Source organism: Motacilla alba, chromosome 3 (genome assembly GCF_015832195.1).
Source record: "Motacilla alba alba isolate MOTALB_02 chromosome 3, Motacilla_alba_V1.0_pri, whole genome shotgun sequence".
Taxonomy (NCBI): Eukaryota; Metazoa; Chordata; class Aves; order Passeriformes; family Motacillidae; genus Motacilla; species Motacilla alba.
Window position 1 is genome coordinate 44,274,084 of NC_052018.1, and position 13,581 is coordinate 44,287,664.

The 13,581-nt window shown below is 38.8% G+C and overlaps 1 protein-coding gene across 3 annotated transcripts in view; it reads left to right on the plus strand.

The window, feature by feature from the left end:
- Positions 1 to 12,869, plus strand: part of CRYBG1 (crystallin beta-gamma domain containing 1) — a 96,433-nt gene extending 83,564 nt beyond the window's left edge. For 2 of the 3 annotated variants that reach the window (XM_038133195.1, XM_038133196.1), the window contains 5 exons: positions 1,805 to 1,944; positions 4,298 to 4,421; positions 5,572 to 5,730; positions 8,547 to 8,709; positions 11,272 to 11,360. In XM_038133195.1, the coding sequence (XP_037989123.1) occupies positions 1,805 to 1,944; positions 4,298 to 4,421; positions 5,572 to 5,730; positions 8,547 to 8,709; positions 11,272 to 11,360 (675 nt within the window). Of the gene's footprint in view, positions 1 to 1,804; positions 1,945 to 4,297; positions 4,422 to 5,571; positions 5,731 to 8,546; positions 8,710 to 11,271 lie in introns of all 3 variants that reach the window. The other variant, XM_038133194.1, reaches the window with a different exon arrangement.
- The last annotated feature ends 712 nt before the right edge of the window (positions 12,870 to 13,581 follow it).

Genomic DNA, 13,581 nt, shown 5'->3' on the forward strand with positions numbered 1-13,581 from the left:
TAAAAAACAGCTGTGAATGTGGTTTATACTTGAACAGTCATCTGTAATGAGAAACACTGTGGAATAACTAAGTGTGGATCTGCAGGAACACCAGCTTGGTACAGTGCAGTACACGGGAAGAACTGACAGAAAATTCATGAGCTGACCTTGCACTTGTCACTGTTTTATATAACAGTGTTGTGGCTGAATCAAAAAAAAAATGCCCAGTGTAAGGTGTGGCAGAAAATTGGAGGATTTTCTTTTCTGTTTTCTTTGCAAGAAGATTATTTCTGAAGCATTGCACGAGGCTGAAAGGCTGTTGTCTGAGAAGTTGCATGTCTCAGAGGGCAGGTGCCAGTCTGGAAAAGGGCTTAGAGTTCAGAGGCACTGGGACGTCATCACAGTGTGACTGGTCCCGTTGGGCTCTTTACCCATGGTGGTGCATGACAATCTAACTGGTGCTGCTTTTCATGCTGGGGCTGAGCATACTCTGATTTTGGAGTAAAAGGAAAAGGCCTCTCCTGGAATTTTCACATCCTAGCAGCATGTGTGCCATCAGGAAGCACAGCTCAGCTGCCCTGTGATAAGCTGGACTGCTGTGAAGGTAATGGTGACGCTCACGCAACGCTGTCATCTGAGCCCTTAAACATCTAAAGGAAGATTAAAGAGGAATTTAAGCACTGTTAGAAATGGGTCGATGGGAGGTCTTGCCTAACAAATTCACATGGAAGCATGCATAAATGAGCTGCCACGCATGCATGGAGCCAGCTCTGCCTTGGAGGGCCTGTTTCCATGCCTGAGGCCGGATGGGAGTCTGTCGAGACTTTGCGTCATGTCAGGCGTTCCCGATCCAGTTGATGTGTGAGTGTGCTGAACACATGCCAGAAAGAAGGAGCTCTTCTGGCTGTGGCGTTGGTTTTATGCAGTCGTTGGCTGGAAGATTTGTGAGAAAGGGAGTGGCAGTGTCATTTCTGTCTATGAGTGTACACTGTAGCACCAGGACACTCAGGCTTAATTGACTTTACCCTGGGGAATTTCAAGCCCTACCTCCGAGCTTCCACAGGAAGGCCTTCATTATGACAGGTTATTTTCAGTCCACTACAGATACCTTGCCCCACAGAAAAGAGTCCAAAGTTCCTTTTCCAGAAGACATTCAAATCGGATTCAACGTTGCTGAAAGCTTCATGTGGGCAGAATCCCTCTGACACCAAAGCATTTTGACAGAGAAGGAGAAGAATCATCTCCCCGCAGCATTTTGGAGGATGCCAATGTTACAGTTTTCACTTGTCTTGAATTTTTACCTCAGTAGTGTGAATCTTGAATCTTTTGTCTAGTCAGAGATGGAAGTTGCTTTAACCTACTGTAAAAGTTAAAAATTAATGCAATAAGTGATAAGCAGCGCTGACAAGGCTGTCATCATTTGAAGCTGTAGAAATCAATATTATCTTACTGTCTGTTCAGCTCTTTGTGGGAAAATTCCCACAAGGGGGGGTTAGTGCAATGGAGGAGAGATACGGCATTGATTAAAATGTATTTTAAAACATACTTAAGGTATTGTGCAAGAACTAGCCGCAGAGGTCTTTGTGCCTGAAGATAAGGAAGCTTTATGTTCCATGCGAGCAGATCCCTTGTGTATTTTGTATAAGGGTTTTTTATGACTTTTCAAGTTTAATTAGAGAGTTGAAGAGCAGAAACATTCAGGGTTTTTGATCTTAAACACTCCAGAAGAAACCTCTAAAATAAAAGAAGTATGTGGACTACTGATCTTCACAGTCACCATCTGGAATTCCAACATCCTGTAAAAGCACTTATCTTCCTTTTGCAGGAGCTGTCTGAGCCCTGCATAGCTCTTTTTGAAAAGACGGGTTTCCAAGGAAAGAAAATCGAGTTCAGTACAGAAATCTTAAATCTTCAGTTCCTGGGATACAGTCCTCGAATAGCTTCAGTTCAAGTCCTTGGTGGCATGTAAGTTTAAAATCATCTTTTGATTCTTTAGAATGAAGTACTTACTCAACTTTACAGGTGTAATGGAACCACAGAATGTACAATTAGAATATCATAATGTGTGTAGTGCATTAATGCCATTTCATCTTGCAGAGCATTTTCATATCCTGTCTCAACAATGTGTTATCACTGACTCATGTCCTTTGCTAGGAGTTCAAATGAATTTGAATAAAGCTCTCAGGGAAACTCATGTCTTCTCTCATGCCATATTATAAAAATCAGCTTGGATAGCATCCTTAAAACCAACTTCTCTGCTCTCAGTTTAGGTCTCAGTTGTAAAAAAGTAATTTGGTTTGTGATCTGTGTTATAACTTCAAAATGTTTTTTAATAAGTCTTCATTATCATCCTTTAACCTCTGCTATGGACAGAGGTACAATCAGACCATGAGCTCGCCCCTTTTGGTGTTAGTAGTAATAGTCCCTTTTACTTCAGGAATTGGATGACAATCTAGCAGTTAGATTTGGTAGATGTTTTTAAGCAGTTGTGTTCTCCAAACATACCTTTGAAGACTAGGTAAAAAAGAGTCATGAAGTTTACTTCATTTTAAACTTCTGTCATGAAGTTTAAAAGCTGTTTGGAAGAATTTTTAAAATGCTTTTAAAATCTACTGTCGTATATTCTAGGATTACAGCAGATTTTTTAAATTCTCTTTTTGTTTTTTTCCCTGTTGTTAACCTCTACCTCTAAGATACCTGCTCCCAGTTTTGGTTTTTTTGGTCTTTTTTTGTTTGTTTGGTTGGTTGGTTTGATTTGGTTTGGTTTGTTTGTTTTAATGATAGGTCCATGTTACTGTTGTTTTGTATTTAAATGTGTTCTTTTGAAGAGGTAAATTTCCAAGGTGTGTGATAGAGAGATCCTGTTGGGTAGCTTAAGACTGCCCTCAAGTGGATAGCTAATCAGCAAATCTGTAGTGTAAATAATTTTCCCCATCTGGATAAGATGGTCAAAGGGTTTCCTTAGCACACTGAACTGAACTTCGAAACAAAGGTTGTAAGAAAAGGTACATGTTCATATTGTGAAGTCTCCCAAGGTTTCAGTATCTTTCACCACAACCACAATATAGCTGATTCTCACTTTCCATAACATGAAGTCAATGACTTTCCATAACAAGAAGTCAAACATCAAGTTACTTCTTTGCCAATATCATGATTCCATGTAATGGAATTGTGAATTGTGTGTGTTTCCTGTCCAAAGAATATATGTGGGTTTTTTTGTGGTGGATTACCAGAAACGTAGAATATGATATGAAAATTTGGATTTCATTATAGCAGTGTCAGCTGCTGAAATGTGTCAAAATACAGGGTTTACAGCTTCCTTTCCCCTGCTGCCTCCCTTATTGAAGAGGGTTTCATCTTCTCTTCCTTTGCTAAGAGACCTCCATTTATAATTCCTGGAGATAGATGTGTATTAGGCAGTGAAAAAGCACCAAAATTAAAGTGAGTTTGCTTCTGGATGGAGAAGTCTGGTGACAAATCAGTCAGAGGAGGAAGGTAACCTGAAAACGAGCATATTGAGTGTTCATGTACTCAAACTCCCATGGCTACCGGACAGTCTCAGCACATCACTGTGAGAAAACTCTAGAAATTGCACTGTATGGCAGCCTATTTTGAAGCCCAAACATTGGCACTGGCTGTGCCAATAATGGAGAATCAGAAGTTGGGTTCTGACAGATTACACTCAGTGTGTGATTTTAAGTGTAGTTGGATGCATGTTAGGGAATGCTAAACAAATTTTTTCAGTGTGCACTCTTGCTCTGTCTCTTCCCCACCCCCCCTTGCAGGTATTTGGAAAGAAGAGAGATGTTATGAAATAAAACCTCTATCCAAATACTCAAGAGAACTTTACCCTGTTGCCGTTTCCAGTATTTGCTTGTTCCAGTCTGCATCCATAGTTGCTCTTTCTCATGTGAACCAGGCCTGTCCAAATTCAGATACACAAACCAGCTGGTTCTGCACCTGCAGCAATGTAGCATTTACAGCGCATAGATCTGTGCTCCTTGAGGAGTCACAGTGCCTCCTGAAAACAAATGGTATTTAAAAGTTGGGTTCTTCCAAGAAAATGCTTTGCTTCATTCAGCTTGTAATTTTTAAATAATAGGATTCTAAAATTAGAACTCCGGTGTACCCATCTCAATGTGGCTGACCTAAATCAGGATGTTATTTTATTATTTTTTAAGGCCTGTTACAAAGAAGGTAATTGGCTTTCCAAAGCTAAAAACTGCTATGTCGTGGGACAGATTTCTATTAAACTCATTTATTGATTCCAAAGCAGAATTTGGCAATTAAAACATTGTCTTATTTTTTCTCCTCATAGATGGATAATTTATGAACACAGTAATTACAGGGGACGTCAGATGTTGTTAACACCGAATGAAATTCCAGATTGGTATAAAGCCAGTGGCTTTTGTCAGATAGGTTCTTTGAGACCTTTACTGCAGGTGAGTGGGCTTTGGCATGAGCTCATCAAGCACTAATATATATCTTGTCATGGGATTGGGAAGATATTATGCAGCTGTAAGCAGCATTACAGCCTTGTCACAGGCATGTGACAAACTTCAGCATTGGCAATTGTGTGAAGAAATCCAGAGTTTTGTCTGTAATGAAAGCTGTTTGAATATGCTACGTGGCTTTGCAGTTATATGGCTTAAACTGTTAATTAAGCATCCTTTAAACCAAAGCACAGAAGACAGCATATAAGAATTAATTAAGGATTAATAAATAATGGCTGTAACTGCTATTTATAAATGATTTTAAGTTGTTTCATAACTAGCACCCAGACTGGTTGGTGGCATACTGTCTGTACTATCTGCATTATTTATGGAACAACAAGAAAATTGGTAAAAAAAAAAATACTTCAGTTAGTAGTGATTTTGTGTTGATTTAAGAGGAAAAGTCCTTTCTTGCTTATTACTTGGCAGAATAATTTGCAAATCTAATGCAAAATTTATTCTTGTCATGCACTCTTTATTTTGTTCTATAAATGTGTATAATATTTTGTTCCATACGATCTTGTCCAACGGTGCAGCAGTCTTAGGAGCTTTAACAATTGAGGTTCTTGCTGAGCCATATTTCATTGGAGAAACAGCTTTTTCTAATTCATAGGTTACTTGTACCTGTAACTAGCTTCATTTGCTTGCTGTCATAGCTTTGTCTTTGTATAGCCTTAAGCAGAATTAGGAATAATGCATTTTGACTGCCCTGCTGAGAGCTTGTCTGAACAGAAATGTTGATGTGTAAGAGGCTACACAAGTGCCCCCTTAATGAAAGCTTAGAGCATATATGGAATGGAATTAGCAGAGAGAAGTTAGTTCTGCTCTGAGTTAGAAATTTTTAGCTTTCCACTCTGTGCTGATTTCAGTGCATAGGAAAGCCTAAAACTCTCCACGCGGAGTGGTGAGTTTTCACAGCCTGTCTTGTCCAGATGATTATGGGCTTCTGAATTACATTCTCAAATTAAAAAGTTAAGCTCTCAGAAAGAAAGAGGGAGGTTTGGGGGTCAGCACTGACAGTAACTGCTCTGAAGTTAACTCAGAGCAGGATGTGTTCTCTGCTGAGATTGTGGTTAAAGAGTTCTTCTGTTTTGTGCAGAAACGTGTGTACTTCAGGCTTCGAAACAAGGAAACAGGAAAATTTATGTCAGCTGATGGCAACCTAGATAATCTGAATCTTCTCAGAATACAGGTTGCAGAAGATACAGACTCAGATGATCAAATCTGGGTTTATCAGGATGGATTCATAAGGTGTCGGGTAAGCTTTGAGTTCAATGAGCATTTTCTCTTTTCCTCTCCAGTAGTAGGGCTTTATGACTTTAGTTCCTACTGCAGCATCTTCATTTATTTTACAGGCTTAATCTGTTTCAACTAAAATAACCTTTCTGTAGGGAGTTGTTTTTTGTGGGTATTGTTTTGTTTGTTTTAATCAACTCAGGCTTTTTCAGGTGATACAAACTAGTTGTATGATACTTTTTTGATATAATAGAAATGTTGAGAGAAAGTATTGCAAAAGTATCAAAGCAGGGGAGACCCTTCCTGATAATATTTTGAACTATGCATACCTTGCAGTAGGACAGTTAGTGTAATGTAGGTTGGTATTTGTATCGGTTTTTCCTCCCAGATATGGGAGGAAACAGACGGTTAAAAATATAAACATCATAAAGTCACCCTAGGACAATATCCTCTTGGGCATTTAGACAAGCTTAAAGATAAAATCCCACTCTACTGAGCCATTTAGGGATGGGGTTTTTTGTTTTTGTTTTGGGATTTTTGTTTGTTTTCTGGTTATCCCTGTATTTGTCAAATCCATCCTTTTTCCTTTCTTCTGTACAAGTTTCTAAATGAAGCCCTACTTTTCTCACAGTCCATAAAACTAATCATGTGCAAATTGTCATTGAGGTGAGCATAGGTATGCACGGTTCATATAATGTTTAAGTATGAACAGTCTTCAGTAGGGATGCCAGCCAAAAGAAAATTAAGTTACTTTAATACTGTTAAACAGCTTGACTGCAAAGAATCATGTGAACTTTTTCTATAGGATTGTATAACTTCAAAGGAGCCATTTATAACTATGTCATCTATGCTGGAGGGAAGAATTTTACTGTTAATAAGCTAAGTCATTGTTCGGACATGTTTACAGGACACATGCAGTTGTAAAAGGGATTTATGCAGGCAGCAAAATGATGCAAAGCAAGCTAAAAGCTTTAATATGACATACAAAAGACTTCTCTTTTGATGGTGCTTCTCAAACATGTCAACAAGTTTTCATATTAAAACAGTGTGGTATTATATGGCTTTGGATAAATGCTCCTGGTTTTTGCCCTTTTTCTGTATCTCATAAAGCTGTTTTTCTGTGCACAGAACATACATGGCTTGTGCTGTATAGCAATCAGGTAGCTCAGTGCAGAGCGCAAGCTGGCAACATTGATCTTAAGTGACTGAACTCTTACAGAGCTCTGTCATCTTTCTGGTGAATGGTAATAAATCCATTTAAGCATGAACCAGAAATTGGGTTTTACCGCATATTACAAAGAAAACTGAGCTCCTGGGTGGGTAACTACCTGCATGGAGGCAGACACAGGTCACTGGAAGAACCTGCGCCTTCCTGTAAGCTTGGGTCATCTCAGTGACTGAGTCATGAGATGTGACCTTGGGCTGTGCCTGGGGTTTTCAAGGAAGGGCTGTTTTAAGTATGTGGCATAATCAGTAAGCAAAATACGAAAGTCATTCTGCTCTTTTTTCAGAAACAGATATGAATGCAGGTCTCCTTACTCTTCATGAGTTTCATGGAGACAGGTGAAGTTCTGGCCTAGTGGACTTAATGTCTAAGCTCAGAGTTTTCCTTGTCCCATTGGAGAACGCTTCAGATACAAGTGAGAACTTCACAACCAAATCGACTTTCTTTAATTCTACGTTATGCTAGTCAGAAGTATGACTTTTTCAAGAAAAAGTGCTTTCAGAAGTACTTGTAAAATAATTTAGGGCCATGTAGGCCATGACAGATGAGTGTTCAGTCTGCCACAGAGTGCAGTAGTTAAAAGGCACAGTTTAATGATGATCTACTGAAAATCACTGTTTATCTAGAAAAAATAACTGTTACTTAGTAATACAGCCTTAACAGTCTTTTGAATAAGCTTGATTTTTGCCAGCTCTTTTTTTAACCAAGACATTTGCAGATGTTTGGAATCAAGTAATACAAGTGACTAGGAAAAGAGTGTAGAACAAAGAAGCAAATATTACTGTGATACCCTGTGAAATTCATACACTTGATACTGTGCAGTTATGTCCTCTTTATGAAAAGGTTACTGCAAAACTAGAAATGTTTGGAAAAAAATTGTTCAGAGGAAATGGAGAGCCTCTATGCAAGGAAGAGAAAAAATAGCAAGGACATTTTTCCCTACAGAGGCTACACTTTGAGGGATGATGTGCTTGAAGTCTCTGCAAACATTATGCTTTAAAATAATCAAGGGATGAGGAGAACATCAAATAAAACTGGTCACATATCAAATTATTTTGAATTTATATATATTTTTAAATAGTGTTGTTAGCATTTGGAACTGCTTGCCACAGTATGGAAGGGTTACAATACACAAGGGTGTTCATGTTAAAGGGTTACTCTGATCTTGGTGGGTAGTGACTAATAAATTCACACATGGGACAGAAAATGAGCATTAAAGATTCTGAGATGCATGGAAAAGTCTCTGGGCTGGCAATTGCTGTAGCCTGGAAGAGATAACCAGGAACAGCATACAAGAGTACTGTCGGTGTAATCTTCCATGGTATCAATGTAATCTTCAGTTATTGTTCACTGCTGCAGACAGGTGCTAATTGTTCCTTTTGTTCTGATACAGCATAGTTATTTTAATGTTCCCATGTAGTGGAGAGTGTCAACATAAACAGGAACAAAAGAAAGATGAGTCTTGAGTTTGGGGCAAAAATAGATTCCTGGAGGTAAAGTCATTCCTAAATTCTATTCTCACCTGATGATATCTCTGATTCGATTAAAAAACACAGTGGACAGTAGAAGTAAGGTCATTCTGAGTAATTGCTGTTGCCTTTCTGATGACACAGATGGCAGAGGATTGCTGCTTGACAATTGTTGGAAATCTTATAACTCCTGGCTCTAAACTCGGTCTGTCATTTGAGCGGAATGAAGACAAACAATATTGGCATATTAGTCCCGATGGCAGAATTTATAGCAAGATGAAACCCAAGCTGGTTTTAGATATCAAAGGTAAGCAAATGTTATCTCATTACATTGGGTCTTAATTACATGGTATTTGCAGTGGGATACACACTAAATGTGCCTATAAATTAGGGATGGTGCTTTAGTTGCTTTAGTCTAGAAGCAAAAAAGACCCGATCAGCTAGTCTGACCTCCTGAATTATACAGGCCCTAAGACTTCATTTCATTTCTCCTACATACAATTTAGTAACCCACAGTACTTGCTTATCTTGTATTCTCAGTGTCCACTTGCTGTAGATAGCCTCAGTTAATTTTTGGGCAATGTGAATATGATTATTTAAAATGGTGAAGCAAGAACAACCTAACTTTTCATTAACTTTAATTTCTGTAACTGCATATTTTCTTACATAGTAGTTGTAGATGCAATAGCCAAAGGATATTAGGAAAGCAAAGGCAGACTTGTATACTGACGTGATTAGATGCAAAAAGGTGGGGTTCCTTTGTTTAATAATGGCTATGCCTATATGGCAAGCGTGACATTCTGCCATAGCAGCCTGGGGTCTGTGAGCACTTGATGTGTATTTTGGAGTCACTTTTGTCGTAGTATTTTGACTTGTGTAGATACTGTTTCTGAACTTTGTTTTCAGAGCTTCACAGAAAGTCTAAAAAAGTAGCAAATCGAATGATTAGCAGAATTAGCATAATCAGATATTCTTACCTAACTGCTTTCTTGGGTGAAGGAAGTAAACATTCTCTGTATCTGTTCTATTTAATTAATTTTTTAGCTGTTTTAAAATTTATTTTAAATTGATGTTGTGACATTAATTATGTCAATTACAACCACCACTATCCCCAAAAAAATCTCAAACCAACCAGAAAAATAACATAGTCAACAGCTAGCACTTTAGAACTTAACAGGACTGAACGTGTGGAATCATAGAATATCCTGAGCTAGAAGGGACCTATAAGGATCATCAAAGCCCAACTCCTAGCCCTGCACAGGACACCCCAAGAGTCAAACCATGTGCCCGAGAGCATTGTCTAAAATCATCTTCAACTCTATCAGTCTTGGTGCTGTGACCACTTTCCTGGGGAGCCTGTTCCAATCAAGCAGAAATGCTACTGCATTCCCTTTTCTTCAGTGAGTCATGTTAAAAGCAATTATGTATTTTGAGTTTATAATGGAAGAACTTTACAATGGATAGGCCTGGTAGTGGGAGTACAGATGCACTCTTAGCTTTAAAACAAAGTAAATCTGTACAGTAAATATAAAATAGTAGATACATTTAGTTTTTATTTGAGAAAGCCTAGTAAGAACATTGCCTGTTTCTGCCTACTCTGCTGATCCATTCCAGACCCCAAATTGTGCATTAAAGAATTCCCCAGCAAATGAATGCAGTTGTGTAACTGTGCAGTTGCCAATGCCACCTTGTGGATAAACTGGCATAGCACAAAGCCTTTTCCAGAGCACCGTGCTATCAAAGTAAATAGTCTTATCTATCTACTGAAAAAAAAATCCCATCTTTTCCCATCTTAACATGTTTACATTCTATCACAATAGATGTAAACACCACTTAAAATTTTTTTTGCACTCACAGTGATAACTGAGCTACTAAAAAATAATATTAGCTACAAAGCTCAGTACCCTACACTCATCATAAGCTTTCAGCGGCCAGGCTTGTCTTTTGGTCAGTCAGGGAGGGTGAGGCAATGGGGGTGCAGAACAAAAAGACAGTGTCCATGGGAGTGTCCTGGTGCTTTGTATATATGGTTTGCACAGACGGCTATTTCCAGTGGGAATACCACCTGCTTTGCAGGTGTGTTGTACTGCAGGAAATGCACGTCCTACATTTCTGCAGTACATACTAGATCTGAGGGAAAAAAACATCAATTCCGACTTTCAGCTTCAGTCAAATGTGTCTTTGCTTCCCAGTTTCTTAAGTTAGAATATTAATGGTGCTCTTCTATAAGAACATATTTGGCATTATACAGAGTAAGTAGATTAAGCTCTTCTAAGAAATGTTTCTATTTAGCATTCAGATACATTCAGCTGCCAGTGGAAACAGCTGAACATTGGGTGATACATTGTGCATGATGACTTGTGATTCATCTGGTCAAAATAAAGATTATAACGGCAAGGAGTAAACCAGTGCCAGACCTTGTCTCTGACTTAGTCACGTGTGTATTGTCTGTTAGCAGAAGGACTTACTTCATCATCTAAACATCTTCACTCTGTTTTTAGAGCCAAGTGACAATTGACCATTGTTACAGGAAAACTGAATAGTCAAGCATTACTTTTGGGAAGTGACAGTCTTCAAGGAGCTGCACCTGCACTGTATTGCAGTGTTTCTTTCCTTTTCCATCCAGGCTGAAAAAGCTGAGAAACTGAATTGCTAAAGGGATGGAGAGAATAAGGCAAACTGATCTTGGTTAATTCAAAACCTGTTTCAAAAATAAATTCCAAAAGCAGGCAATGATGAAATTGTCTTCTCAGAGCTTTAGTTGAAGATAAATTTGTCTACACCAGCTCTTACAGAGCTTTCCTGAAACCTAGAGTGTTTGTCTCTTATTTCAAAGATAACCTCCCCTCTTTGCCATTTCTCCCTACAGGAGGCACTCAGTATGACTGTGACCATGTTGTTGTCAACACAGTCAGTGAAGAAAAGTTAACGCAGTGTTGGGAACCGCTGGTTGTATAAACCCAGTGAAGCAAAGATGATGTTTGAACTGGCCACTGTTCTGGACGTTGGAATTGGCACGGCCATCTCTGAAGGATACAGGATCAACAATGAAAGTTTTGTCTTTTCTTCACAATTTTAAAAAGAACAAGCAACAGAATTACTTCACCTCCCTATCCAAGATTATTTTCCCTATAAAAGATTGACTATCTTATCTCAAAACCTTCCTTTTTTTTTTGGTGGTTTATTTTTTGTTTTTTTTTTTTTTTTTTGTTTGTTTGTTTTTAAATCCTTACAATTCAGTGTTGGATAGAGATTTGGCAGTATGCCTCAGACTAGAAGGGAACAGCTGAGAGAGACCCTGTGGGGAGAGACCCCATGGAGTTCCAATCATGTCAGAGAGTAGTTACCCCAGAATAGTCAGTAAGTGTAACTTATTTTATAAAGGACAGGAGTGCAGTGTGTATGTGGGTATAGCAACTTGGACCTATGGGCTGTAGTATAGAGAAATATTCACTATGGGAAATTAATATATTTGGTTCACTGGAACAAACTTATGTTTACTGAAAACTTAAAGACTGCTAGTACAGCACATCCAAAGACATTTTAACATGTGGCTTTAAGTATAGTTAGTATGCTAATATAGTAAGTCCTAAATTAAGAAAAAATTCTAGATTTTCTCATGTACAGAGGATGTAAAGTAGCAGATATTTTGTTAGAAAAAGAGAGGGCTGGCAAAAGGATGCACTGGAATGTGAAGAATTTGCCCATTTTATAGGTTGCCTTACTTCTTGAGTTGTGGGTATTTTTCTTCTTTGCCAAGACATATTTGTACCTTCTAAAACAGTTTCGGTGAGTAGAGTCTTACTGAACTCCAAAATTGTATAGGAAAGAAGAGTTCTTAGGGAAAGAATTACTACAGATGACTGCAACAGCCTGTGTAAGCACTGTGCTTACTGAGTTTTCCAGCCACTGCCTGTTGGGCTTACCATGGAGAGCACTCAACTCCCCAGTATTTCTGGAGATGTTGAGAAGTAATGTTAGTGGTGGGCTCCTGGCTTCCCATTGGACAGAAGTGTCAGACTCCTCTAGGAAGGGGCACAGCCAAGCCTGGATACACGCCCAGCCACAAGGGCTGTGCCCATTCCAAGTAAGTGTTACTGGTTTAGTAAAGAGCTTGTGACATGTAGGATGTTCTGATGAGTGCAGGAGGTCATCCTGTTGCTCTCCTTTGAACCTGGTCATGTTAGTGTTCCTTAATAATGTTGGCAAAAAGGTAAAATACAAACTCTGGTACTATGCTGCTGTGTTTTGTTCTGGCTTAGACCAGTGTTATTACAAGCTGCTCCAAGGAGCATCCAGGCCTTTGTCTTGCATAGTAAATCTGTTTAAAATTAACATTTTCATTACTATTGTATTGCCTCAAAGGATACTGGTGCTTTTGCTATTAGCACCCTAGAGGAAGTGCCTTACTAATTTTCTTCCTTTTGTAAAGACGCACTGAAGTTTTGTTGCTCTGAAACGTGCTGCTTTTAGGCTTTTAGTCCTTAATAGAAAATATGATGTTACTGGTTCCAAACAGTGGTACTTTGTCATATTGATGTGCTCTTGCTATATATAATATAGCATTTTACAAATAAATTTAAGTTAGGTAATGTTTCTATTGAAATTATTTTTAAAGGTAGAAAAATGATATTTTATTATTAGTTTTGCTTTCATCTTGTGCCCATCTCTGTCCATAATTCCTCTATGACAACCAGCCCCTGAGGAGTGAATATATGGTGTGGAATAGCTGCAAGCTCTGAGGAATGGGTGATTCTTCTATACAAGAAGAATCGTCTGCACATGTTTGTACAGGTACTTGTATAAGCATTTGTGCACAGGGCCACCATTCACACCACTGCCACTTCTGTCCCCTGGTGGAAGCATTGCATGACATGGTTTGTGCATCACCACAGCTGCACTGCAGTAAATGGACAGCTCTCACTTAAAAGTTGCCACTTTCCTTCAGTCCACCTGCATAATTGCAGGGGAGTTGCTCCATAGTCCATGTCTGGCAAAATGGCAAGTTGAATAACAGCCCACCAGACACAAACATCCCCTCCAGTGCTTCACCAGCACTGATGAGACACAGTAGGAACAGGGACACACAATTGTGTCTACCCTACCTGCACAAACACTGCAGTCAGCTGAATCTGGTCCAGGAGTTAGGCAATTAGAATAATTCTCAGTTACAGATTGA